Below are 27,661 nucleotides of genomic sequence, written 5' to 3'. Positions count from 1 at the left end.
GAATGAATAAAATCGAGACAGCTCCACGATGATCGTTTGCAATAGCTCCTCCTGCGCTACTGCAAGATCGTATTTACCTCGTTTTCCAAGTGTTTGATCTCGATTCTTATCCTTGCCCCCACGATCGACAAGCTTCGATCACAAGACGCGGACGTTTGACGGCCGGCTGGCGCGCGACATTTCTTTATATCTGCCGTGTAACACGTGGCGAGGACGCGGCAATCCGCGGTGCAAATGCAACTCGTGCAGCTCGTAGATGCAACTGGCCGCGCGCTTCGCGCGTCGCGGCAAAACGGTCGCGCGGCAGAACGGGGGCGGAACGAAGGCGCACGGGGGAGCAGAGCGAGATCGTTTAATCTGCCTTTTCGTGGATGCTGCCAGGTGCAGCCTCTCGGCGACCGACGCAATTGCCGTGCTCGATATAAACGCGAACGGCGAAGACATATGCATGCACGTGCCCTCAGGGTCGCGGCTCTCAGTGCCTTCGCGAGAAAAAGACCGGATGGGCGACTCTGATACCGAGGCCGCGTTACGCACCCTTGATGAGCGTTTCGGAGTGATCAGCCCTTAGACTGCCTAACTCCCGGAAGTATGCAGATTTAGCTTTTCCAGAAACGGTTTTGTTTGTTGTTGAGGATGCATTATTGTTGGTACCGTGGGAGAAGCTCGTGTGGGATGGCGGAAACTGTCCGCGGTGTACCATCCGGTGGCTTGTGCATTTTTGCGATTTCTTGGTAATCTGTGATGAGAAGGTCTTCCGGTGAAATAAGATCGCTGTGTCGTTGTCGGACCATTAAACGGCGACTATGAGCTATCAAGTGATTAATTATCATCATAACACGATTACTCGAGTTGTATCCGTGCGTGAGTTCTACATAATGAACGTTCTATTCGTCGAGTCGTCTCTACAAAAGATGGAGGACGCATGTTTTCGATAATGAAGAGAGAAAAAGAAAGGAAGAGATAGATCATCGTTGATTGCTGAAGGCATTACGCTTGGTTTACCGACAGAAAATCTTTTGATTTTAAATGCGCTTCAAGTTCTATTTGCTTTATTTATTAATTAATGTGTTCTCTCTTGTTTAATTTAATTTAATTCTTTCGCGGAATTCGCCTGCTCATCCGCATCGCAAAATTTATTAAATCAATTCTTCGGATGTTATTAAGCGTATAAAACGTTTTGTTTAATCGGAAATTGGGAAATTTCAGATTATTCAGAGCTCGGTTGTACATCAAAATCAGTGAGTTTACTTGGCTAAAAATATCTCTACCAAAGAGCTCTCAGTGAGCGTACCTACCAGCAGCAGTTTCAAAATTATATCGCACGTTCTGACTATACTTTCTGCTTCAGGTTGTAAACATAGTTTACCGAAATGTCAGGCACTCGTTAATCGGCGCGTGTTCGAGCATCTTCGTTTAAATATATCACAGTCAGTGAGAGAAACGATTTCCGACAATTCAGTATCGATTAAATCAACGATAATTTCATAACGCGTCAATTACGGCGAGTGCCGCCTTAATTAGCGCGTAAATCATTAAATCCTTCCTCGTCGTATCGCGCCTTGTGTCTCTTCATTGATCCAGGTGGATGTCGTGTTCATTTAGAGAATCAACGTCGCTTAGACTTGATACAGAACTAATTTCATTTAAACTCTCCTACTTCTCTCTAGCGCAAAAGGGAGTCGGAAAATCTTTCGTTTCCGTTAACTAATTAGACGGGAAAAGCACTCGCTGCGATTCTTAATTACGCCTGAAATGAGATAATTGCTGCAAACAGACGCACGCCATAAATTTATTTATTAAACTATTCGAAATATCTGGTTTCAACACATTCAAGTGCCACGATAGTGCTCTGTCCGAAGAGGGACCAACAGATCTACGTGTCTCTGACACTTCATCTGACACTTTGCGTCCATGGGAAGTGGTTTGGTCAATAGACGAGTACAATGGACCACGAGTGCCACGTGGTGCATCACGCTGCGTTTCCGGTTTCGGAGAGCGAGCGAACGAATTCGGATGAGAAAGCGGACAATGCTCGGGATGATGATCAGGCGCGGAGGTCGGCGGACAGGCCAATGAGAGCATTAACGAGCGACAACAACGTCAAATGAAAAGGTCCTTGTGATGTGGCAGTTTTCCGCAGGCGTCGTCGTCGCGACGCGCAGGGATAATTGGCGCTTTTAATGACGGAAATAGACCGCGAGTTATTTCGGCAGTTATGTGCTGGCTATAAATCATCGGCGCGGATAATTTGTTTGTGCATTGTATTAATTACGTAATTGGATCGACGCGAATTTACGGGTAATCAACGCCACTCAGATCGTGTCCACACATTGATTATCATGATCGACAATAAATTAATTACTAATCTTGTACGTGGCTAAGTGCAGCAGGATGACGCAACAGTTGTCGTTGTTATGTTAAACATACGTTGAAATCTTCTTCATGCAGAATTTCGAGAATCCCGATTCTCGAGAATTCATTGAAAGTTATAATATATACTTAGTTACTTGAAGTTTTATATCTGTGAAAGATGTGTGTCTTAATTTATATAAGAGTAATTTAAATGGTCTTTAAAATAATTTTAAAGACTTTCATTAGCACTCTGTCAAACTCTCGCACAGACGCTCGTTCACTTTTCCAAATATCCGACAATAACAATTTCACGAAGGAAGTGTTTTTGGCGGTAAATGGTTTGTAAATGACGTTGCAACAAAAATACATTTTTCACGTCTCACAAAGGATGGCGAGTGAAATAAGAAACTTTAATAGCGCGGAAAACTTCCCACGAGGCATTTCGCATCTTTATGATACAGAAAATGAAAGCTGAAATTGCAAGACTGAAATTGCTGAAAAAAGAACGCGGGCACAATTAAAAACTCGTAAATTATGCTTGCCTCTAACAAATCGCACTTATTGTTGCCACTTTAAATAAACTCGCGAAAAATATAGTGGAAGATGTTCAACCGAAAAAATTATATTGTTACTTCAGATTCGCTGAAGTGTTATTTGTTGCTGCTTAAATGCAACTAACAAGTTTATCGTTTACTCGGCCAATGGATGCATATTTTACCATTTTAAGAACATGCAAACGTTTTACATTTTACGTTTTATGTTTTTGAAAATCGAATTCTCGAATTAATTAAAGTAATGTATAAAAAGAATAAAAATTTGTAGAAACTTCTCTATATTAACGGATGATAGACAGTTTATTTAAAAATATATTATTAAAAATAGATTAAAAATAATTTAACAAGATACAAATATGCAAATAACTCAAATGAATAGGCGGTATATACAAGTTGAGTGCGGCTTCAAACTCAAACATCTTCTCGCTTGACGTATGTTTCTCTGAAGCCTTTTGTCTCACAGCTTCTTGTTTGTGATCCTTTTGAATTTAACCGAACAGTATATGATCAACAACATGACAAGGAGAACACGAGCCGCTAGGAAACATCCTTAGCGCAAATAACAATAACATGACCTTGTTGTTTTAGATAAGGTTCAAATGTATATCCGGAGAAAATTATTTTTATTTATTCTAGAATATAATAGTTAAAATTCATCTTCCTATAGATTGTTATCCGTTTTGTATTATATCGTTACATCAAATTATAATACGAAAATTATAATGAAAATATTTATTCTTAATTATTTTACCTTTTCTTAATTTTGTGTCAATTAAATCAATCCATACTTTTCAAAGAGAATTTTAGTTAAGACTGAATCTGACCATAATTAATAAAATTAATAATTAAAACCTTGATAGAACACTCTGTACGTAACATAAGATACATAAATATAATCGCCACTAGAGGATCATTTTCTTGCGTGGTCATTCTGCAGATGCATTATTTATGTAATCCGATTAACGGAAATCATTATTAAATAATCCATCTTTCTTGAAGCATGATTAGCCTCAGCACTCTGTGTCCAGCCTATCGATCGCGCGCTACGTCCATGAAGAAGCTAATGAATAACAAATAAGTTTCGATGCGCGATTAACGTTATCTCTATACGCGCAAATGTGAATCAACGATGTTTATCGTCAAGTCTAACGACTAATCGGAATTCGGGGAAGAACAAAATGACCGGAAAAATCGAAGGGTGAGATCAGCGACGCAGGAAAGTAATCAAAAACGTCGTACAACAAAGCTGAGGGTAAATGAGGGTGACTCACGAAACGGTAATTCCATCGTGCAAATTCTCACTCCATAAATCAAACTCATGCGTGAGTAGATGGGGCAACGCAGAATTCCGCGTTTGCATATCTGCGATTTGCACACGACGCCTTTCGATCAATCTCACGGCAACGTCGGCTTCATTGATGCTAATTGCAAGACGCAGATATCGTTAATGAGCTCCTATCAAAGCAGAACTCGCGAAAAACAGGTGCGAATAATGCGAGCATCTGAGATTGTAATTTGCAAGAGCTTATTTACTTTATAAAGAAATATGATAAATTGCTGAGAACGAGGTTCGATCTGGAAGAGCATTGCCCTCGGTAAGGGTAACTCGCTCTAATATCCATCATCCCTCCAATTTATTGCATTCCACCCCGCGGCTGCACACGCCTACTGTGCGAAAGAACGAAATTGGCCATATCGAGTCCGTTTTTAGATTCGAGTGCGATTTTATTGAAGAAGAAGAGAAGATGCGAAAGAACGAGGAGCTTTAAAGCTGCCTCACGCCTGTCGAGACGCAGCACCGACACGCGCGTCAAAATAAGCAAAATTCTCGCGCGACTGCACGGAGCGGCCTTAAATAACTGCCACGTAGTAGGAGTGCTCGCGGGGGAGGAAAACAGGTCGTTACTTTTGAAGAGAGGAATGGTGGGTGGCGAGGGATATTAAAATACTACGTGCTAATCTTGAATCGTCGCCAGAAACTGGTCCTCGTCAGTTTTTGCGTTACAGTTCAGCTAACAAAGCGCCACGTCAGGTCACGGTATCTGTGTGCAAGAAGATTGTGCTCGTCACATGCGCGAGATAATTTCTTTGTTACAAGTATCATATTAGTATTATATTTTATTAGTATATTTATTAGAGTATGTGTATTATAATAAATTAAATAAATTCTTCTTTATTTAATGCCATATGTCAAGAATGTTCCTTTATTAGTTTTTAATAACGTCGTTTCGTTCAGTTTGTTCACAAAGTTACTTTTCATTTATTTAAATTTTATTCGGAATCTCCAAGGCATCAATAAATTGTCGAACAAGCAAGTATTATTGGCGCGACGCGCGTAAATCGGGTCTCTTGCAATACCGCACGTTACGTAAACCTTTTACCTTTTTACACAAAAGATGCAAACGGGTCAGAATTTTATAAAACCCCGCCGCACAAATAGATCGAGGAATATTTTATTCTGTCCTGAAATGGAGGGGAGATGCAAAATAGACATCTCGTCAGCGATGCGGAACAGGAGGAAAGACCGATCGATTGCCCACTGCAAATAGCAACGGAATTTTCATCCACTTTCGGGACTCGAAAGAGGTCAGAGGGCGATTATATCCAAATAAAACCATTACTCTCTAATGATATCGCCCTCCCGCGATTCTTCTGGCTGGGAAAACTGTTTTACATTTCGATACTCAACGCGAATTTATATTGCACAACTTTGCATTCTCTGTGCTTTGGACTTCAATCGTGCGCACGTTTAAAAGCGTGACAGCTCGAGAGCGCGTACTCTCGTGCTTTTCGCGTATTAACTTGCAATAGGTTCATTTCATCCGGAACCGTTTATTGAAATTTCTTGGGGGCACCAAATATTTTCCACCAAAAATATCATAATCATCAATAATTAAAAATATCAGTTATTATGGAATATTTTATATTTCCGTTTCTCCGTATTTGCAAATATCTCATTTACTATATCCAATTTTTCTTCTTACATTTTCAGATGTTATCGAGTTTTTCTGACTGACTCAAGCTCTTTTCACGTTTATCTCTTACTTGCCTCATTGAATACAGTCTGAGACTTCTTTATTGGCCGCGGTTGCTTTCTGGTCTATCGATCTGGATCTGGATCTGGATCTGGATCATTTGAATCACCAGCCAAGCAGGATTACGCGCGGCCTCGGCGTGTCGGTTAATCGTCTTCCGCTTAATCGAGCGTTGTTTATCGATCCGAGGTACAACTTAACATTCTTTCAGCGATAAGCCACCCAGCCGATTACGGTGACTGGAAAGTATTTAATCGGGTCAGTTCTTTCGCGAACAACGCGAGCCCACGATTTTGGAAAATCAAAGCAGCATTAACGTGTCACAGGAGCGGAATTCACGCGATGCATGTGACAGCAACGCTGGTCCGCGCGATATCTGTAATCCGAGGCTGCTATATTTAGATATTAAACGTATTGCGTTCCGTTTTGCAACCGGCAGTCGCTCGGCAGCCTTCAAAACGTTTACAATAAACATCGACGGGCACAATTACACACGTAACGTGCCAGATTAAACACGTAAAATTACACGCGATATTAAATACATAATAACGCGCGTGTGTATACACGTATATGCGATGTGCAAATGATTTCTCGATACTCTCAGAAGGACGGACGGACAAATAGATGTTACACATTTGCACACGCATAGCGCAGTTTTCGTCGCTTCATAAACAATCAGACGAATCATTCGATGTGCGATTCGCTCCCGCAACTGGAACGATTGTTGCTGCTGATAGAAGTTATTGCACAATTCCATCCTCCCCCTCCCGCTCCCCTGACGCCTCGTTTCCGTGTATTTTCCCATAGCCGTGTGATATCCGCAGATAACTCGAATCGCGCGATCGCGATCATGAATTTGCATGACGCATGCCAATCAATTCGTTATAATAATATATATAATACATGTATATGTAACATGTAATCATCCATATACATTATCTGTCCCGGCGTGCTAGCCGATTTTTTCCACGTTTGCCACCCCGATATTGATAATGGCCCGTGTATCACGCGCGCGCGCGCACGCGCGCACACACGCGCGCCGTCGAATCGAGCGCATGTGAGCGTCGATAAGAGAATCCATGCACCGTGTGACGTCACACAGGTCAAAGTGCGGGGTCAGCACGTGATCGGGCAACCACACATCGCGGAGTGATTATTCTTCTGTAATTTTTACGGGCGGAACAACAAAATTCGTGCAAACCCGGACGCGACGCGTGTGTCGCGTCGAGTTTGCGCGATTCGAGAGTGTCGCATGTCGAGGATGGATCATCGCAAACGCACTGCAAACCTCACCACACACCGCATGTTATCGCATTATTATTTTATTAACGAGTTGGTCGATTGTCCAATTTTCTGAAGCGGGACCGGCGCATTATCGACGTCGGCTTGCACGAGGCACCGCTTGGACACCTCGTAAACGGCTTAAGTAACAGAATTTTCTGCCGATCTATCTAATCATTCAATGTTCATCAAATTTCTCGCGTACGATCACTTGTACAAGCAGAAGCTTCTTGATATGGAACAATCTGTCATTGATCGCGCAGTGTAATGCAAGGTAACGTTAGCACCTTTTTCTCGCTGGCGCTATCAATGTTTGTCGATACCGTCTTGTTCCGAAGGTGAGAAATTTTTCCGAGAAGCTTTCATGATGCCTACCGATGTAGATTTCGATCGACACACTTTACGCACGTTATCAACTCCGATTGCGCGCCTTTTGTTTTTTTCTTTTTTTTCTCTTATATATATATATATATATATATATATAAGAGAATATATATATATATATATACATATTTACGAGCATCGTCTGCAAGCCGACGTCAGCTGCATCGAGCGAAATGTGTTTCGATGTAAATACGGTAAAACGAATCTTGACGAGCGTGAATTTTGCAGCAGCATCTGTTGCTTCTCCGACTTGCGCCTCGGATCGCTCAATCTGGTGACATTAATCGTGATTGCGACAATTCAAGTCGCTCGAGCGACTAACTCGTTATTTGTATAATGAGATTTGCCGCAAAGCGTAGATGGCTGCTAATTAATACAAATATGGTACTCCGATTATTATTAATTATCCCTTAATAGTCCACTCGATCGTGATATTGCAAAAACGATTTTCATAACAACCGTCATTTTTATCAGCAGTATCATTAATCGTGATATTATCACACGATGTTATTATACTTTATCAATCGCGTAAATAAGATATAATATACATCTTTTATACATATTGAGTGTAATAAAATATATCGAAAAATTGCATAATAATAAAACATCATGAAATTATTTAAAATTATTTGAAATTATTAATAAAATTAATTAATAAAAATGAGGACGCGGTTGGTCCCGCATGAGAAGATTAACGATCATACATACTTCCAGAGTTCACGGAGCTCCATTACCGGTTGCACCTGAGGAGATCCAATACCACGGCAATCAAATGCAACACGGGAGAGACTGTTCTTCTGGACGGAATATCAAACGGTAGTCCTCATGATTGGAATGGTGATCTCTCCACGATCATAAATGAGGAAGCACTCGTGGGCGAAGAATAAGAGAATGTTTCTTCAGTCTGTTCTAGCTTCCTCTCTCAGCCTTTCTTTCTCTCTCTTTCTCTGTTCACATGCACGCGAGCACGCACGTGTACGGCATGTTGCGTTACGCACGTCTACGCACCGCGATGTACGCAGTCAGACTGTTTACCATCGGCTGACAGCTAGATGTCAGCTTCCGATCGTGTATTCTCAGTCTCTCTCCCTCTCTCTCTCTTTCTCTTTTCCTCTCTTGTTGGTGGCAGCGGTAGATCGCGGATCAGTCACGGCGGCCAGTCGATGACTGGCGGCAATACGGAGACGGTCATCATCATCCGGTGATTCCGATAAGGATACTCCGCCCAGATAACGCCGAGATACGCACAAGAATCCGGTCATGGGTCGGCGGAACGTAGGAAGGGGATCATTATTTTGTCATTTTCAAATCGTCCACGCGCTCCTAGTCATCGTTCAGTAAACAAGTGCGGTCGCTGAAGATCGGTTGAAGGTGGTCCGAAAGGTAGAACCGTATTTCGATACGATACACTCTGTAAGAGGCGAAAAATAACTAGGAGACTGCCTTAGATTTGAACTCGAACTCTCCGGGATCCCTGGTTCACACGCCTAGGTCTTAGGCCGTACGGCCAATACTCCTACTGTTGTGATCAACTTGTTTTCATTCCGATCCTCTATACGACCTGTCAGTCTCGACTATCTTTCCAGATCTTACAGCTCGGCCAGCCTGACATTACATTCGTCCCCGAATGTCTCCAAATCGTCGGTTCACTCCACTTGAGTCCCTCCCAACCTCCATTTTTTGTTCACTCTTCTGAGTCCCTCCCAACATCCATTTTTGGTTCACTCTTCTGAGTCCCTCCCAACCTCCATGTTGGTTCACTCCTCTGAGTCCTTCCCAATCTCCATGTTGGTTCACTCCTTTGAGTCCTTCCCAATCTCCATGTTGGTTCACTCCTCTGAGTCCGTCCCGACCTCCATGTTCAGGCTTCACTACCGGCCAGCTGCTTCTCAACTCCCTCCTCTCCGAGGGGTAGCGGATGAATCTCAACTGTCTTCGAGGGGTAGCGGATTTTATCCCACTTCTGAATTGTGAGAGGCGAAAAATAACTAGGAGACTGCCTTAGATTTGAACTCGAACTCTCCGGGATCCCCGGTTCACACGCCTAGGTCTTAGGCTGTACGGCCAATACTCCTACTGTTGTAATCAACTTGTTTTCATTCCGATCCTCTATACGACCTGTCAGTCTCGACTATCTTTCCAGATCTTACAGCTCGGCCAGCCTGACATTACATTCGTCCCCGAATGTCTCCAAATCGTCGGTTCACTCCACTTGAGTCCCTCCCAACTCCATTTTTGTTCACTCTTCTGAGTCCCTCCCAACATCCATTTTTGGTTCACTCTTCTGAGTCCCTCCCAACCTCCATGTTGGTTCACTCCTCTGAGTCCTTCCCAATCTCCATGTTGGTTCACTCCTTTGAGTCCTTCCCAATCTCCATGTTGGTTCACTCCTCTGAGTCCGTCCCGACCTCCATGTTCAGGCTTCACTACCGGCCAGCTGCTTCTCAACTCCCTCCTCTCCGAGGGGTAGCGGATGAATCTCAACTGTCTTCGAGGGGTAGCGGATTTTATCCCACTTCTGAATTGTGAGAGGCGAAAAATAACTAGGAGACTGCCTTAGATTTGAACTCGAACTCTCCGGGATCCCCGGTTCACACGCCTAGGTCTTAGGCTGTACGGCCAATACTCCTACTGTTGTAATCAACTTGTTTTCATTCCGATCCTCTATACGACCTGTCAGTCTCGACTATCTTTCCAGATCTTACAGCTCGGCCAGCCTGACATTACATTCGTCCCCGAATGTCTCCAAATCGTCGGTTCACTCCACTTGAGTCCCTCCCAAGCTCCATTTTTGGTTCACTCTTCTGAGTCCCTCCCAACATCCATTTTTGGTTCACTCTTCTGAGTCCCTCCCAACCTCCATGTTGGTTCACTCCTCTGAGTCCTTCCCAATCTCCATGTTGGTTCACTCCTTTGAGTCCTTCCCAATCTCCATGTTGGTTCACTCCTCTGAGTCCGTCCCGACCTCCATGTTCAGGCTTCACTACCGGCCAGCTGCTTCTCAACTCCCTCCTCTCCGAGGGGTAGCGGATGAATCTCAACTGTCTTCGAGGGGTAGCGGATTTTATCCCACTTCTGAATTGTGAGAGGCGAAAAATAACTAGGAGACTGCCTTAGATTTGAACTCGAACTCTCCGGGATCCCCGGTTCACACGCCTAGGTCTTAGGCCGTACGGCCAATACTCCTACTGTTGTGATCAACTTGTTTTCATTCCGATCCTCTATACGACCTGTCAGTCTCGACTATCTTTCCAGATCTTACAGCTCGGCCAGCCTGACATTACATTCGTCCCCGAATGTCTCCAAATCGTCGGTTCACTCCACTTGAGTCCCTCCCAACCTCCATTTTTGGTTCACTCTTCTGAGTCCCTCCCAACATCCATTTTTGGTTCACTCTTCTGAGTCCCTCCCAACCTCCATGTTGGTTCACTCCTCTGAGTCCTTCCCAATCTCCATGTTGGTTCACTCCTTTGAGTCCTTCCCAATCTCCATGTTGGTTCACTCCTCTGAGTCCGTCCCGACCTCCATGTTCAGGCTTCACTACCGGCCAGCTGCTTCTCAACTCCCTCCTCTCCGAGGGGTAGCGGATGAATCTCAACTGTCTTCGAGGGGTAGCGGATTTTATCCCACTTCTGAATTGTGAGAGACGAAAAATAACTAGGAGACTGCCTTAGATTTGAACTCGAACTCTCCGGGATCCCCGGTTCACACGCCTAGGTCTTAGGCTGTACGGCCAATACTCCTACTGTTGTGATCAACTTGTTTTCATTCCGATCCTCTATACGACCTGTCAGTCTCGACTATCTTTCCAGATCTTACAACTCCTATCGATCTCCTTGCAAGTGAACATGGGAAGATGGGATTTCTCGCTGGTTCCCGAAGTTTATAGATAGATGGGCAACAAATTCGCGAATGTTTCAAAACTGAATCCCGATTTCTTTAAAACTGGATCCCGATTTCTTCAAAGCTGAATCTCGATTTCTTTAAAATTGGATTCTGATTTCTTCAAAGCTGGATTCCAATTTCTTCGAAGCTGTATCCCGATTTCTTCAAAGCTGAATCTCGATTTCTTCGTCGGAACGAAATTCGTCGTTTGACCAGCGAGAATGGCTCTGGGACAAGATTATATCCGCGAGATCGATTCGCATTTTTAAATTGAGATGACGGAGAGGATGGACAGAGAATGATGAGTTTCTCGATCAGTGACGTCAAGCGCTTTGCAGGCTGCTGAACGTCGATATGCAGCGCGTGCGAGATGATAAATGGGCACGTAGGAACTTGCGATCGAGTATTACGTGTAGCGTTTAAGAAAATATTTACAACTTCCTTCGATCTGCAACGGTCCGATCTCAACTCGAAATTGAGCGACGCCAAGTGAATAATACTATTTTCTCACATCTCGTTGGCTATGCACTTAAAACATTTCAGCACATCGAATTCGAATAACAGATCTGTTTCCAGAGATAACAGCGATTAGATAGATGATGGATCGATTTCTATCGATTTTTATTACATCGTTTCCGTTTTGAGGTTTGGTCCTACAAAAATGTCCACAGCTTGATATAAGCCTGACAGCGTTGAATAAAGCATATACGAATATCATTTATCGAACGTATTCGTATCGCCTCGACGATGTCGCATAAAATAATAATAAATAATCATTTCTTTACAAAATGCTGACGTAGTCGTAGTTACCGTACCTCCTATCGTTTCGCTGGATTATTTTTATAACAAAGTTACATTTTAATCGCATGTCTGACGATCATGTTACCTGCATGCCTGTTGCCTGCATCATCGCACCGCAACTCCGAAACGTATCCTTTTGTCGTAAATATTACACGAGCTTAAACGGGCATGCTGCATTGGAAATCATCGTAATGCACCGTCGCGATAATGGATTTGACATATGTACGAATGCAAACACGTCGTTGCCTTGCACAAGCGTGTACGTGAATGTGGCAGTCAGACATGCGGTATTTGTGATCAGCTCTAAAGAAGGCAGAAATTTGCATATTACGTCGTTTGACGTTAGAAACGTGCATAATATTCCTTGCTTCCCGCCCCTGAACAAATTATTCAAAACGTAACATTCATTTAATAGTTTTTTTTTACCTTATCACGTTACAATTTTGCGCATACAGTTTGCCTGTTTATTTGTGTATGTATTTGCGTGTGCGATGAGTATTAACCTTGCAAATCTATTTCGTCGGTAAAAAATATGGTAAATATAAAATAATCGGTAAAAAATATAATGATAAATATAAAATAATTCCAGATAAACATGTATACTTAATTATGAAAGGATTAATTTTTAAAACAGTAATTTTTAATTTTTAAATAAACTCGCTCACGCACGTGTGCGGCCAGCTATTTGTAAAAAGCATTTATTCAAACTAATGGGGGATGATAAAAGTTTGATATACTTTAAATGTACGTGGCCGCTATATTGTCGGCAGCTTATTACAGAACAATTCTATGCAATAATGCTATTCAAACGGCTGCGCTGATCGCGCCTGATAAAAAAAGGTCACGCTCTATGCGTGACGCATACTGTAGGAGCGGTTAGCAATCATAAATAATTAATTGCGCGAATGAATATTGAATGTTGCATTCGTCTGACGATTACGCCCTCGCGAGAAAGAACGGTCCATTTGTGTAATTGTTCATTTATACCACGAGCTGAACCATTTTACGCGTGCTCTCTACGTATTCATGAACGCCGCTAATTATCGAATATAATATCGATACACAATCAGATTTTTACAAATCAATGCACTCCGGCAATTTACTGGAGTGGAAAATTATTAGAACAATTATCAAAGAAGGCAAAATTGGCCTTGTACTAAATTCATCCTCCAAATTATCTTCATTATGTGTGACGCTGACTAGGCAAATCGATTGTTTCAGACTTAAAACTGATCAGAGAACTCGTTATGCTGAAATGCGATTTTTCGATACAATATAATTAATAATCCCCAAATGCTAACTTTGTCAATGCTAGCTTATTCGTCAATTTTTACGTTGTTAATCAGAATTCCAAGGTAAAACCGTTACGAGACTAATATGGTTGCAGCTCTCACTTGCTAACGAAATCAATTTTGCATTAAATGAAAGTCTTTTGTCGCTCCTCCATGAGCTTATTCAATCTTCTCTCTCGCCTCACCGTTGCACGATCGCAATTAACTCTTTTATTATGTAAATCCCCAGGTCTCGATCTCTTCAGAGCAAACCGCTGCGAACCAGAGGCAGCTAGTAAACACCAACTCGCGGATAATACGGTCTAATTAGACGCAGGTGCTCCCTTATGCATAAAAGTGACGAAATCAGTGAGTTCGGGATTTTCACATGTGCTTATCGTCATCATGCGTTCCATCATCCGATTACTAGATTTGCGAATGATACTGACATATCTGCATAAAGAAACGATCCATCGTCATCATCGTCGTTGCAATGCATGACAAGAAGCCCGACAAGCTGTTTAGCGCCATAATGCCTTTCGTATATGTAATGTATACCACATTGTCGCAGCGCAAAATGTGGTATACTGTTATCACTCACATTTGAAATTGCGAATATTTAACATATGAGAGTAATAATATTTTTGTTCGCTATCACTCAAAGGAATATCGTCGCCACAATATCTTGAGGACTTTTTAAAGAAGTTACTTCTTTTTTCTGAGTTTTTCTTCCGTGGTTTCGCACGTATCGGTAGTGAAGAAAATCAGTTTACGAATAATGCAGTATATGAAGCCTTTACTTGGCGAAAGACTCAATAAAGTGTTATTTATTGAATTGTATCGATGAGAACTTGCTCAGCTTTGCTTGATAAGGTAGAAACTGTAATTATAATTATACATATTAAAAAGATATTATATGATAAGAAAATTCGAGGATCTTCTTATCCCGATCTGGAACGATTCTTCCTCTCGGAGCTATTTTAGTTTGCAGCGTTAAATTAGCTTGACAAAGTCGTCTCTCTAATAAAAGTTCTACTTTGAAAGTCACATCAGCGTAACGTGGCATACGATTATATTCATACCGGGCACTTAATTCAGCAAACTCCTTCGAGCCTCGATGAACGTTAATTAAATTCTCCATGGAAATTTCTACTAAGGGCAAGCTGACCCATGGGTATCCGTGATCGTGACTCGCACGTGCACGAGTTTTCATCGTTCTTTACAGCACACCTCTCCTCGTATCAAGCCACTCTCAATTAGCTTCTGTTTAGACACGGTGAGCCTTTTTAGAGCCAATCAGTACGCACTAAAGACTCGTAAATAGTGTTTCGTGACACTGACGAGTCGTCATTTTCCTCGTTATCTCCCGGCCCGGTCCTGTTGTCAGACGATAAGTTAAACAGCGCCGGCAAGGGCTGGCACACGTTAATTGCATGCGAGACCAATTTATACGTGTGCCCGTGCAACACGCGACCACATGATAATGCCTGACCCTCGAGCCTTATACGTCAGTAATGACGTTAAGCGATCAGCCGAAGCTGGCGAAATCTTTCGATAACTGGTGCTGGCGTGATTCACGTGTGTGTCATGTGCCAAGTAACTTTATATCCCGATATCGCATTAACTCATAAATATTCCCCCCCGTAAACACGCGACATTTCCTCTCCCTCCGTTCATCCATGATAATCGTAGAAAATATTCGATCGCATATAACGCCGTCCAATTTTTCCTCCGCAATGAGCCTGAGATACATAAATGCACGTTTCTCAGCACAAATCCGTATTGCACGTTCGTCGCTTTATTCCAATTTATTAAGTCCAGGCGCATTTTGCGACACACATGCGACCACGGATTAAAGAGAGTATGAAGCTTGCGTGATTTATAACAGACTGATCCTCGACGGTACCCTTTTGGCGATCCGATCTCGTTAACTTCCATGCGTTTTAATGCGATATCTAATTTTCGGCGCGCGCGTTTTGAGTAATAAAGTAGCGCTTAGAAAATCGATAGATTTATTATATCTCTACTTTTGGGAAGCTACATTTTATTATTTTTATGCACTATTAGCGTGATACACGATTAGGAGAGAGATAACTTGTTCAGTGTCGCGTTTCGAATTTGGTGAATGATGGAACTCCACGTTCAGCGCTTAAACGAACGTGCGTGCTGTCACAGAAATGTGAACTTTTAACTAACTTACGTTATCGTAAACTGCACGAATATGACTCGACACGATATTTGCATTTGCCGTATCCGAAATACACTGTCGCAGTCGTTAACGTGTTCGTTACGCGCGTGCATATACTCACCTCCTGATTTACTAGCGATCCCGAATGCACCCTGATCGTAACTTCTCCTCTTCCGCTTCGAGCACGTTCCGTCAAGCAGCCCGCATAACCACAGGAAGTGACGCTTTGTCTATACACGCGGATGGATTCGTGGAAAGAGTTGCCTTGGATTTTTCGATTACTGACGATGGACACTCTTGATGTTCTCTTTTAATTAAAGCATCCCGTCACGGTACTCTCCCTCGTGCTCGCCGCGACTCCAAGTTTTCATGCTGAAAAAGATCGGGGAAGAGAGAGCTTGAAATAAAGTGTTCTTTTTCTCAAGGCTGAAGGAGTAAAGGGGACAGGGAAGACGCAAGGAATCAAATGAAATTGTTTACAGACAGGAAATAAGGCATTCCGCTCGAAGTACTTTTATTAACGCGGCAAGTAACGTAGAAAAATCTTGGCGGAACTTAGAAAAATAGAAAAACCGAAGATAATTCGATTTCAGACGCCAAGTCAGTTTCAGGAAAAAAAAGCACCTAAGGAAGAAAAAAAGGGAAAAAGACAAATTAAAACAAAAGTTAAGTCCATTTTACACGTAGCGTGTGTTGCGAGGCCGATATCATTATCGATACTGTTGCGCACTCGCTCAGGAGATTAGCGCAACGGAATCGCAACGGAATTGAAAAATTGCCGCCTTTAAACATGCGAGCGTTTCACCGGCGTCGACTCGCCGGTGTTTAACGTCGCGTCACCTTGACCCGGTGAATTGCAGGAATAAATGCCGTCTATAAAAAGCTGGTGTTACAAATTCATGCAACCTTCACTACCTCCACCCTATTGTGCTTGCCACCAGCGGAACGATCGAACACGAACCACCCTTCACCCTGTGTCACCGAGCCCGACACAAGGACCATCTCGTGTCCTTCCGCGTAAGGATGCTCACGATGTAGCGATAGTTACGATAACGCGATATCGACAGCACATGACCAATATGTCGAGTTTGCTCGCTCTCGGCACGCTGCACAGCATTTGGTACATTTTGTGGAATATAATACATTTGCATACAATTGCAAAATTTTAAACATCATATAAATTTTAGAAACTTTATTTTACAAATTTTTTAATATATATAATACATTTATTATTCACAATTTATGAAGTATTTTTTAAATACTGCATTTTTAAATTATTCTCGGTGTTTGATGTTTAAATTGTGACGTTAAATACATGTTGATCTGGAAAGCAGCTCTGCTATGTCCGGAATATCAAATAAAGATGTTAATAATGTTTCGCGAGTGCTAATCTCGTGATACGCTGCGTGCTTTTGTGACGTACATTAATTATTTGTACGGATTCTCATTAAATGATTATTTATGGAGAAGTCTTTTTCTGTCGATCACGAGTGATATACTTGTGGTTGTGATATTTGATATGTGATATTTGATTGTACGATTCAAAGCACTGTTACATTTCAGTTTAATCTTAATGCGGACAAATATTGATACGAGTTAAGGCTGATTTCCGATTCACGATTGGATTGTTTGCACGATTTTATTCAAGTCTGCGAATAAAAATAAAAGTAAATAAAAGTCTGCGTGTATATGTATACATGTCGTTCGAAGCTGCCACGTTTACTTTAAGAAGGAAACATATCAACAACTGAATTTTAAGTTGTCATCTCTAGATATGAGCTAGCTTACAAACTACAAAATTCACGAAATATAATAGATTTGTCTCAGGTTTCTCTCCTTTCGCTTCTTCCCTTTTATTGCTAATATTATGAATATTGCATGAATCTCAGTTGATAAAATCTCCCAGAGGTATCAACTGCGATAAAATGTTATAGCATAAATAATTTATAAAAGGTACTGAAATTTTCTTGATGTTTATAACTGTTTGTAATTGTTTATAATTATTAAAATGCATGTTTATAATTGATGATCGCAAAGTTACATCGTATATGTAAACTTGCACATTTTACTTTCGTAATTCACTTTGTTAATGTATTATACGTTATAAAAGAGAGAGAGAGAGAAACAGTTATCGCAAAAATATTATTTTTATTAAAAGAATGATTCTTACGTATTACGACAAAATAATAAAATATATGTGCAACATGAGACAGATAAAATAATATAACAAATTAAAGAGATAAAGAACTTTATTGCAAACATATGAACGGTATGAACTGTAAATAATATGAAAAACATCGAATATGTGGCAGACCTTGAAAAAAGTCATAGTTTGAACGATAAACGGGTAAAAAGTCTCGTCTGTCGCTCCGCGTCGGGTTCAGCGGCACTTATCGTTCAGAAAGTTTAGTGCACTCTCAATCGGTGAGAGCCGCGTACATCGGTCCTACAACTATGGGAAGCTGAGAATGCCTGAATGATGGTGAATTATTTTTCGCGTGACGAATCGTGTAAAACGAGACGCCGACTTTCGCAATGACGCGGCGGTGCGAAAACTTTTTCGGGCATGTCGGACGGCATTAACGAATAAAGATGTCACAGGGATGTCGATGATGTACGGAGTCGTGTTTTCGGGTGTATATTTGATGACGGTACTTTATTTTATCTTCGTGAACACACTCCTACGACATAAATGGATTATGCTTGTCGAATGTTTTTTTCTTTGGGACACGAACAAAAAATGGATGTCATTTAATATAAAAATGCAGCAAAGCAAGCCTCGGATGATTAATTTTGCGATAGTACGAGCATCTATCATTGCTCAACCATTTCCGCATGTACATATTCTTCTGGTGGAATTATCTCTAATTGAATATCTAAACTACAATCTTTGCGAATTATCTATGCGTTGTCTTTTTATTTCAATTTTACTATCAATTTGATCGAGAGAACAGTTGAATGAGATTGTTCCTTAATATTTTGTAATTATCGTTTATGTTTATTTATGATTTAAGAGTTTAAGATTTTGAGATTTCTTTATGCTTCGAAAGAGTATTTATTCAAAGCTCGTTCATTAACATTTGCAGCGATGTTAAAATGATTTCATAATACCGTTTGATTCGTAATGTTAAATATAATGCACGTGCAGTGATCGACAGGTGTTCAACTTGATAACAATGCACCTCCAAGAGGAAAAGTGTGATTCTAAAAAGAAGTATGAATTTCTCCTCGACATTTCTCAAAGACATCTCATCGCTTTTGAAGTAACAGCGAACTTTAAATTAAATTTCTTCTGAGTTGACATTACGTGCTCTGATGTGTCACTGAGATAAAAGTATCCTAACAAAGATATAATATAATTATGTCAAGATTTCATTTTTAGTCGCAGATTTTATATCAAGAGTTTAAGTAATTAGATGTAACATAATGTAACATATAAAAGAGATATAAGAGAATAATCAGGAAATTATAATGATGTAATATTCCTGTGCGATATAATATATAACTCATTTGTCTAATAAATAATTGATCAATAAGAAAACCAAGTATATGAATATTATAAAACACACATCAAAGAAAACGAATTACAATAGTACACAAAATTTTAAAATTGAGATAAAATTTAAATAAGGAAGAAAAAACAGATATATATTAAGGGATCTATATATATAATATTATCCTGTCTTTAAATAAATGACAGAAAAAAGACATATATAAGTACAATACAGATCTCAACTAAATGAAATAAAAACATATATCTTATTTTCATTATTCCAATTAATTTCTTGAAAAAACGAAATAAAACTCAAAGTACTATGAATATTTCTCAGATGAATAAAGAACGGAGAGCACTTCTTGTTCCATTACTAGATATATCACGCAGGAAAATGGAGAAATAATGCCTCAAGAAAGTAGAACGTAATAAGACCGTAACAACTCTTGCATTCGTGATGAAGAATCCAGCTATTATAACGCAGCTCACGCCCGATTACTTTGTCTTTAGTAAACCGTATGAAGACAGATCAGAGATAAAACCGCCTCTTTGCTTTTTTCGAGATTATAGCACTGGTCGTGATACGTGAAGTTCAAACTAGCTGATCCATGAATGAGATCAACCGAGGAATCGGAGGTAGTCTGCCGTTCAATTAAACACGTGTTGTTGATAGAAGAACAACGAGAAAGATACGACGGAAATAATAACAAAACTACAACAATTTTCTCTCCAACAGGAGAACAAGAGGAAGCGTCGCGCACGAGATTCTTCCATCGAGAACCAACAAAGAATCGAGAAGAGGGTACCTCTTGTAGCCGAGGATGCGGATGTTCCAGAGCACGGATGAGAGAAAAGCGCGCCGAGCGGGTGTAGGGAAGCAAGTAAGGCACGTCACGCGCGAGAGGAATCCGTAAGATCGTTCGATCTTACAATCGAAGACCACGCGTCTCGCCGAAGGACGAGCAGGACTGTCGGTGAAGCCACGGCGGCGTTCCCCGTGTCAACCCCTTCGAGGAGCTCTGCACGAAGGAGCGACGTGGTGGAGAGCGTGCGACGCGTGTCCGCGGCGCGAGAATACTGCTCCTCTTGCGAAAGGTGGAGGCGCCTGCACGCTCTTCGGTATTGATCCACGTGGACGACACTCCTCTCCTCGTTCGTTCGACCAGCCCCGCCGTCTCTTCGTGGCCGTCCATCGGCGATCTGCCTTGTTCTGCTCGCGATCACTGCCGCTGGTTCAGCGGCTTGCGTGGCTGCCTGGACCCCATGGGATTTCCTCGGCAGGTTGAAACAGCCATCAGGGACATGGCTGGCTGGAAGAGATCGACGACCTCGGGCGGTTTTTCGTAGGCGCGACACTCGGGGGTAGATTCGTCGATGCGTCAGTGAACGACCAATTAACTCTGAGGACCGCGTATGCGTTTAAAGAAATATGTAGATATAAGCGCGCGTATCCAGATTAGTAAAAATACATCTGAGTTGAATAAAGATATAAATAAAAAAAGTGGAAAATTTGATGAAAATCAGGCGAATAATACGTCAGTTGTGAAAAAGAAAGTTATGAAATTTATTCATTCTTGTTTTCTCTTCTTAATCGTGGAGTTTTCCTGATTTAAACTGCTTTTCGTGAATTTCCTGCTTGGAACTGTTGTAGTATAAAAATTCTTATATTTTATTACGTAATTATTAATAAAAAAGAGAAATCAAGAAAATAGAATCAAATAGTAATATTTATCTTTTTGTGAGAGAGGAAAAATAGAAAGATTCTCCTTATAGACAATTTGACTACTCAGATACTTATTTTTTTCGACCAAATCGCCTTACGGTTATCGATCTTAGTTGGGGGTTGCTTGCTCGGAACAACGAATTGCCCATAGAATCTAAATTACAGTTTTATTTTGAGGTCACTTCAGATCAATATTTGATTTTCAAGATTGACCATTGCTGAAAGTCGAACTGCTCCCACGTACAAATCTACTTATCTGTATCATGAAGTATTCAGAATGAACAACGCTGAACTAAATTACCTCCGAATTCAAACCCAAGTTTGGAGGTGGCTCAACGGGACATTGGCACGACAGGGTGAAAGGTTGTCTGAAGGTCGTCCATTGCTCCCCAGGAGTCCGCATTTACTGATTGAAAGCTGATTGCTGCAGGTTTTTCCACCAAAGTCTAATTAACGAATCTTGTATGTGGAGACTTTGTAATTTATAAAGAAGATGGAGAATTATATTACAAATGTAGCAAATTCTTCAAAAAAACACGAGTCCAGGCAACATCTTTTGAAGAAGACCTCTTTTCAAAGCATGATTGAGGGTGCACGAGAGAAAATCATACAGAAAAGTTTTCTCTCCTGTAATGCATTCTGTCGTTCTCCTGGCGCGACATAGCTCGTAAAAATGTCTAAGATCGGTTATTACCAGACATCATATATCCTCTAAGAAACGTGCCTATTGGCTTGAAAGAATGTAGGCCCAGTATTGCCTAAAAGCGCTTTGTAAGCATCGTGTTTCTTTTATGAAGAAAATGACGAAAGAAAATTACGCGTTACATCGATCTTACGTGATATTACAGATAGCCGACTAGTGTTTTATTCACAAATTGATTTACTGCGTGACAAAACTATTTAATTGAATATAAGAACGAAAAATGCTCGGATGCTTGCCAAAGTGTTAGTATAATAAATAGGTCGGTGTGTCGTTTAAACAATCGTGAAACAGCGAGCCTGGTCAGTTCCATTTGTGGTGAACTATATTTAGTAGACCTGCGATATCTTGATTTTCCCTATCAATCGGCATCACATCTAATCACGTTTGAGTGCAGTCGCTGCCGGCGGTAATGTAAATGCAAACGTCAGTCGATGCCAATTTGTTGCGATCGCATTTGTCGCTAAAAGCTTATGATGCACTGCTAATATCCTATCTACTTATTGAGCATTTACTAGAATTAATAATTCTCTCCTTTTCTGATAAAAAAAGAATATATATAAATCTGGAAATTTTGATTTTGTTTGATACGTAATTAGTATTTTCAATTACATTACATATGAGATGCATAGATAAAATGTATTATGAACATTAACGCGTTATTATAAAAAAGAATATAAATTTTATTTTACGATTATTTGTAGAAAATTGTGATGATAAAATATTATGTAAATATATTTTTTTACATGACATCTTTTGTTAATCTAAATTCTAAAATACTGTATGATGATACATGAATAAAAGTTTCTTAGCCACAGAAGCATATCAACAATCATACCTTCTAATGATATGTCAAGCACAAATGATCAACAGCTGGCACTTTGTCCAAGGAATACTGAATGACAAGCGCATATATATTTGTACATTAATAATTTTTCAATTAGAAATTCTTGGTATATTAATTTATTTTTTCGGTTAAACAAACTGTTCCAGAATCATCTTAATAAATATAGTAACTGGGTGCTGGTAAATTCATTCAGTTGGAAATTCTTGGTACATCGATATAGTAGATTTCTGTATAATAGTTGCTGCTTATAGTTATCGTATAAGATATCAAACATTATTCTACTTTTATATCACAAGCTTTTGCATTGTTCAATAATGTCCTATTTTTTTACCCAATATAATATTAATTTACATTTTTTTCTCTGGTTTTTATTTTTATACTCGCATTTAGGAATATCTTCAGAAATTGAATCAGCGATAGAACCAGTAGATGGCAATATCATAGTGATAAAACTAGAAAATTATCAATTGCAATTAAATTAAGTGGCACAAAGTTACACACAAAGAATTTATTAGATAAAAAATAATAGATGATATCAGAAAAACAATAAATTCTGTATCTAAACAATTTCCTTAATACGTATACGTTCATCTTCATTATTGTTTCTGCAGACAATCGCCAAAAAATGGATTTGTCAATTTCTCTCTTCACTACAAATTTTCACTACTTACCTGCAACAAAATCACCCAAGCGAGCAATTGGTCTTTTACATAGAACCGACACGAATGCCAACAAACATACCGTGAAGAAACAGGTAAAAGGATACATCGCATTTGCAAAATCCGCAAATCCTGATCCTCCCGTAAGCGCCTTGCCACTTGGAGATGCCAATTAAGCACAGCAGCCAATTGTCGCCGCTGTAAGACATCCGATCCCAATTCGACGAGCGTGACAAAGGATCAAGCATCATCCCCGGTGTCAGGGATCGGTGTCTCGTGGAAATTGGCTGAAGCCGTCAAGCTGAGCCGTCAAGCGCCCAGAGATTCCGCTCGAATTCCGCAGCGGAAGAATCCCAGACGCCGGGATCATCGTCTCACCGTCTTAAGAAAACAATCAGCAGGCAGCTTCTTCGTCGCGTTCAGCCGGGGCAGAATTGTGCATCGGCAATCGCGGGCCACGAGGGTGGACGAGCGGGCAAAAATAACACGGAAGCGCGAGATCGAGGTAGACCGGCTCTTCGTGACGTGACGCCGGCGACCAGAGAGAATCAGATAAGGAAGCGTGGCTCTTCCCGTCCACTGACATTTCCTTTGTTTGAGAATCGAGATAAGGCCCGTGGAAAGGCCCTCTGTTTGAGCACGGGCAGGAACAAACCCGGCCGCACCTGCTTTCCTCTCGAGCGCGCGATCCTCGCGAGAGCGAGTCATCGGGTGTACGCGCGCGGTCCACCCTGGCAGACACCCGCCTGCGGTCTAGTAGGATCTTCGACACGTCCGCGCGATTTTCACAGTGACCGAGTTCACGTTAAGCCGGTCTCGCCAAGCGAGCGATCGGTGATCCTCATAGCCTGGTCCCGACGCTTCATCGCTACCCTTGCGACGTCTCTCTCTTTCTCTCTCTCGTCTCTGCCCTCCGTCACTTTCCTCATCGTCGTTTGACCTGACACCTTGGTGAAACTGAAAGTACCGGGTTTACTACCCTGATGCAGCTGCGAAGCCAAGAAGTATGATTAGGCGTGTCAATGCTAGATACTCGCGTGAGTTCATCGGATTCTCGTTGCTCGCCGTTCAATTTTCTTGAGAGAGTTCTTAGATCTTGATGAGAAGTTAGGGTTGATTATGTAGTTTGCTGATTACATATTTCGAATTCGTTAATTTGTATCTTTCGTTGTGATTGGCTCGCTGACTCACAGATCAATCCGGAAATTGTGCAACAGGTAATAAAGATACCAATCCGGACGGAAGAGATATAGGGATGAACAATTGCAATTTCGAGGCAATCTTCTCACGAGGTAATTCTTCCGGATCCGGGAAGGTTTGAGGGAGGATTTACAGGATTGATCTCTTCGTGAAAATCGGTGTCTTTGTGTGAACGGGTCCCGTATTTGCGATGCACTTGTGACGGTGCGAGCATGAAGCTGGCTCGCACGACATCAATGGGCACCGTAGTTTTCCCGGCCACGTTGCCAGCAAATATTTATTGGAAGGTGGAAGAGAGTCCTCTCTAAATTCCGCTGGCGGACGATCGGCGCCTCAGCGTTCAAAATAATCTTCGAGTTTAAAGCTCCTCGAGCTTAGTCTCTAAAATCAACAGCTCCTAACGAGATAATCCTTTAACGGTGCGCTATCTTTCGTGTCACTTCCAAATAACGGCGATTCAGTGATATTTTTCTGCTGTGAAATTGAACTTCACGCATTCAATAAAAATGTAAATAATCTATATTGCGTAATGTGGCAACATAAAAATTTAATTTATTTAATCATGTAAATAATTAAAAAAGACATGAGCGTCAGTGTAATTAAGTGCAAATTCATTGATGATTATCATCTGTGTAACGCTGCGTTTAAAAATTAATAATTTTCCCACGGAAGCTGTCTTTTGTGCACTTAAAATACGGATGGATCATAAATACGAGACAGTATAGATTTATGAATACACCATAAAAAGATTGACAGTTCTTTAAAGATTATGCTATATTGTAAAGCCGTACAGTAAACCCACGTTCTAACTCACTTTACGTAATTTTTGCAACTTCGACATTCTGAGAACAGTTTTTTATTGTCGCAGGACAACGTGGCAAACCGGGGATTCCCAGGATCAGTGCACGTCCGTCCTACGTAGAGTTATGCAACATCAAGCGATGGTTCGTTGATAGCAATGCTAATGTCCAGTCGAAAGGGCCTAGGAACGCGTTTATGGCCCTTTCGTTTACTTAGGCAAATCGAAGACATTCGCGGCCGAAGGGCGACCGTGTATATCTCCGCTGTCGGAACCGTCAATACCTGCAATAAAAAAACTATTATAGTGGTATCCTGTATCGTTCTAATGGCAAAGCCGCCTCATAAAATAAAAAAAGTAAAAAAGAAAAGAAAGAAACATGCTTTCCCGCGTTCTCTAAATGGAAGTAGCTAAATGGAAGTAGACTGTAGACCAATAGAATACATCTGGTACGTTACGTAAAATGAAAATAAGAAGCAAGGAAGAAAGAAAGATAGAGGAAATAAGCTCGGAAAGAAAAAGCCTACTTTTTGAGAAAGGTGTAAATCTCGAATATCGACTATATTGCAGATTTCCAATAAATTTTATTGCAAAGTTACAAGTTAGCTCAACATAAAACGCAGAAATTTAAGTAAACTATTGAAAATCTGATCTCGCAAAAGATCTATCATATATTATAGTACATATTATAATAAAATAATTAATTGACTGTAATAAAAATATAATCTCTCACCACAAGCAACTTTTTTTCTTTCATTTCTTGTGACTTTCTTCCTTACTTTCGTAACCGTGCTGCAAGTAGTATAGCAGTTGCTTTACATATGACGTTACAACGCTTGAGTTAATCGATATACCTCTCCCTCTGTCCCTCTTATTAAATAAGGCATTTAAAACAATTATTCAATTGTTTTCACTTCTATTTAGTATCTATTCTTCGCCGTTCTAGGGTGATGTCTCCAGCATTTCAAATCCAAGAACCATCTTTTCCGCGACTGTGACGAGCCAAATAAATCGAAATCGCGCGCGACTCCATCTGTTTCGGGTTATTTACTTCGCGGGAACGACCGCGGGCTACCATCTCGGAGTCAGTGGGCTATTAGAAGGTCGGAGATGCCGAATTCGATGAACGATGACGGTGCGCGTCTCCGCACCGGTATTCGTGGTATTATACGGTACATGAAACTGGGAGTCGACGTGCGCCGATGGCCCGTACGAATCGATCTCACGCTCCCACAGTTACCGTCCGACTGATGGAAGAGAGGCAGGAAGGGGGATCACGGTGGGCGATTATGAAATTCTGTCACAACATCTCGTGCGCCTAATTCGTCCCGATCGTCGGCCATCCCGCATCGATCGGTCATCCAGACTTTCAAGGAGATCCACGTGCTGACTCACGTGACGCTCCGCGGATCACGGGAACGCTTCTTGATATCGTGGTAATCACGTTGTGCACCACTCTGTGAGTGTGTAATGAATTTTTCACTCCACCTTTTAATTAAAAAAAAGTTATTTTAGTTTGCTGGTAAACTCGATATTCAAAACTCGATATGGTGGACTCGATATTGGAATTGATTATTAGGAACAAGCAGAAACGAGTATCCCCGTTCCTGAGGAAACAATGAATTTTATCGACGAATGTATCATTAAAATCGATGTTCGTAGTATTCACGAGAATAATTCTCAGATATTCGCGACGTAAGATTATGTTTGCACTTCATCCTCGTGTGTAACCGTATGACACGCACTTTACCCTCGGATATATCACAAGATCTGCGTTCAAGTGCTCGCCGCGGAGTAATTATTCTATATGTACCCCAGTTTTTCTCCGTTTGAGAATCTAACATCAGCGGCGAACGCGGAGGCCGGCATGCAAAAGGCGATACGTGTCTGGGCGAATTACGATGGCAAAAACGGGATTAGTCCGGGGCCAGCAACGCACAGAGTATAAAAGGGGCACCGCGCAAAAACGTCCGGCACGCGGGAGAGGAGATCGCCCGACGATCGGGGTACCATCTCCGTCGCGCCTCGTGGCAAACCGTGCGTCCGTGTTCCATTATCGCCTAATTGGATGAAGATGCACATCCCTTTGTCCCTGCGCCGGACAAGCCACAAGTCCCGAATCCCGAAGGCCCGAGCTCGCGCGACGACGGGCATTAGCGTGATCCCGAGGAGGCCGCTGCAGGTCGCGTTTAATTGTTTTGCCCCGGGATAATTGGGAGGGCAGTACCCCGCTGATTGGCCGTTAGGATGACTTAAGCTTTCGCGGCGTTTAAGTGCCCCATTGTTGCACGACGTCCTCGGGATGACGCCGGTCTCCGGAGGCGCCCCTTAAGTAAGAGTTAATCGCTACCAATCCACCTCCTTCCCTCGGATACCTCTACCCCCGCCTTCGACTTTCGCCCCGTCGCTCGACACCTTCGATTTGTATCGATTTGTGCCGCGGCATCCCCATGGTATTTCGTTTCTCACGGTTCCACCGTGATGCT

The 27,661-nt window shown here is 41.5% G+C and overlaps 1 protein-coding gene and 1 long non-coding RNA gene across 18 annotated transcripts in view; one reads left to right on the top strand and one right to left on the bottom strand.

Annotated features, from left to right (window-relative positions):
* The window catches only part of LOC105283397 (sodium bicarbonate cotransporter 3), a 66,748-nt gene extending 46,558 nt beyond the window's left edge, over positions 1-20,190 (bottom strand). For 9 of the 17 annotated variants that reach the window (XR_003407532.1, XR_003407531.1, XM_026975399.1 and 6 more), the window contains exon 1: positions 8,318-9,086. Coding sequence is in view for 13 of the 17 variants with exons in the window: in XM_026975399.1 (XP_026831200.1) it covers positions 8,318-8,340 (23 nt within the window). In the remaining 4 variants the exon portion in view is untranslated. Of the gene's footprint in view, positions 1-8,317; positions 9,087-15,875; positions 16,127-20,053 lie in introns of those variants that run through there. The other 8 variants (XR_003407533.1, XM_026975405.1, XM_026975406.1 and 5 more) reach the window with 3 other exon arrangements.
* On the top strand, positions 81-20,748 carry LOC105283396. Its single transcript, XR_894673.3, has 2 exons — positions 81-589; positions 19,984-20,748. It is a non-coding gene; the product is annotated as an uncharacterized LOC105283396 (long non-coding RNA).
* The last annotated feature ends 6,913 nt before the right edge of the window (positions 20,749-27,661 follow it).

This window comes from Ooceraea biroi, chromosome 2 (genome assembly GCF_003672135.1).
Source record: "Ooceraea biroi isolate clonal line C1 chromosome 2, Obir_v5.4, whole genome shotgun sequence".
Classification (NCBI taxonomy): domain Eukaryota; kingdom Metazoa; phylum Arthropoda; class Insecta; order Hymenoptera; family Formicidae; genus Ooceraea; species Ooceraea biroi.
Note: the sequence above shows the minus strand (reverse complement) of the source record. Positions and strands in the feature narration are given on the sequence as shown.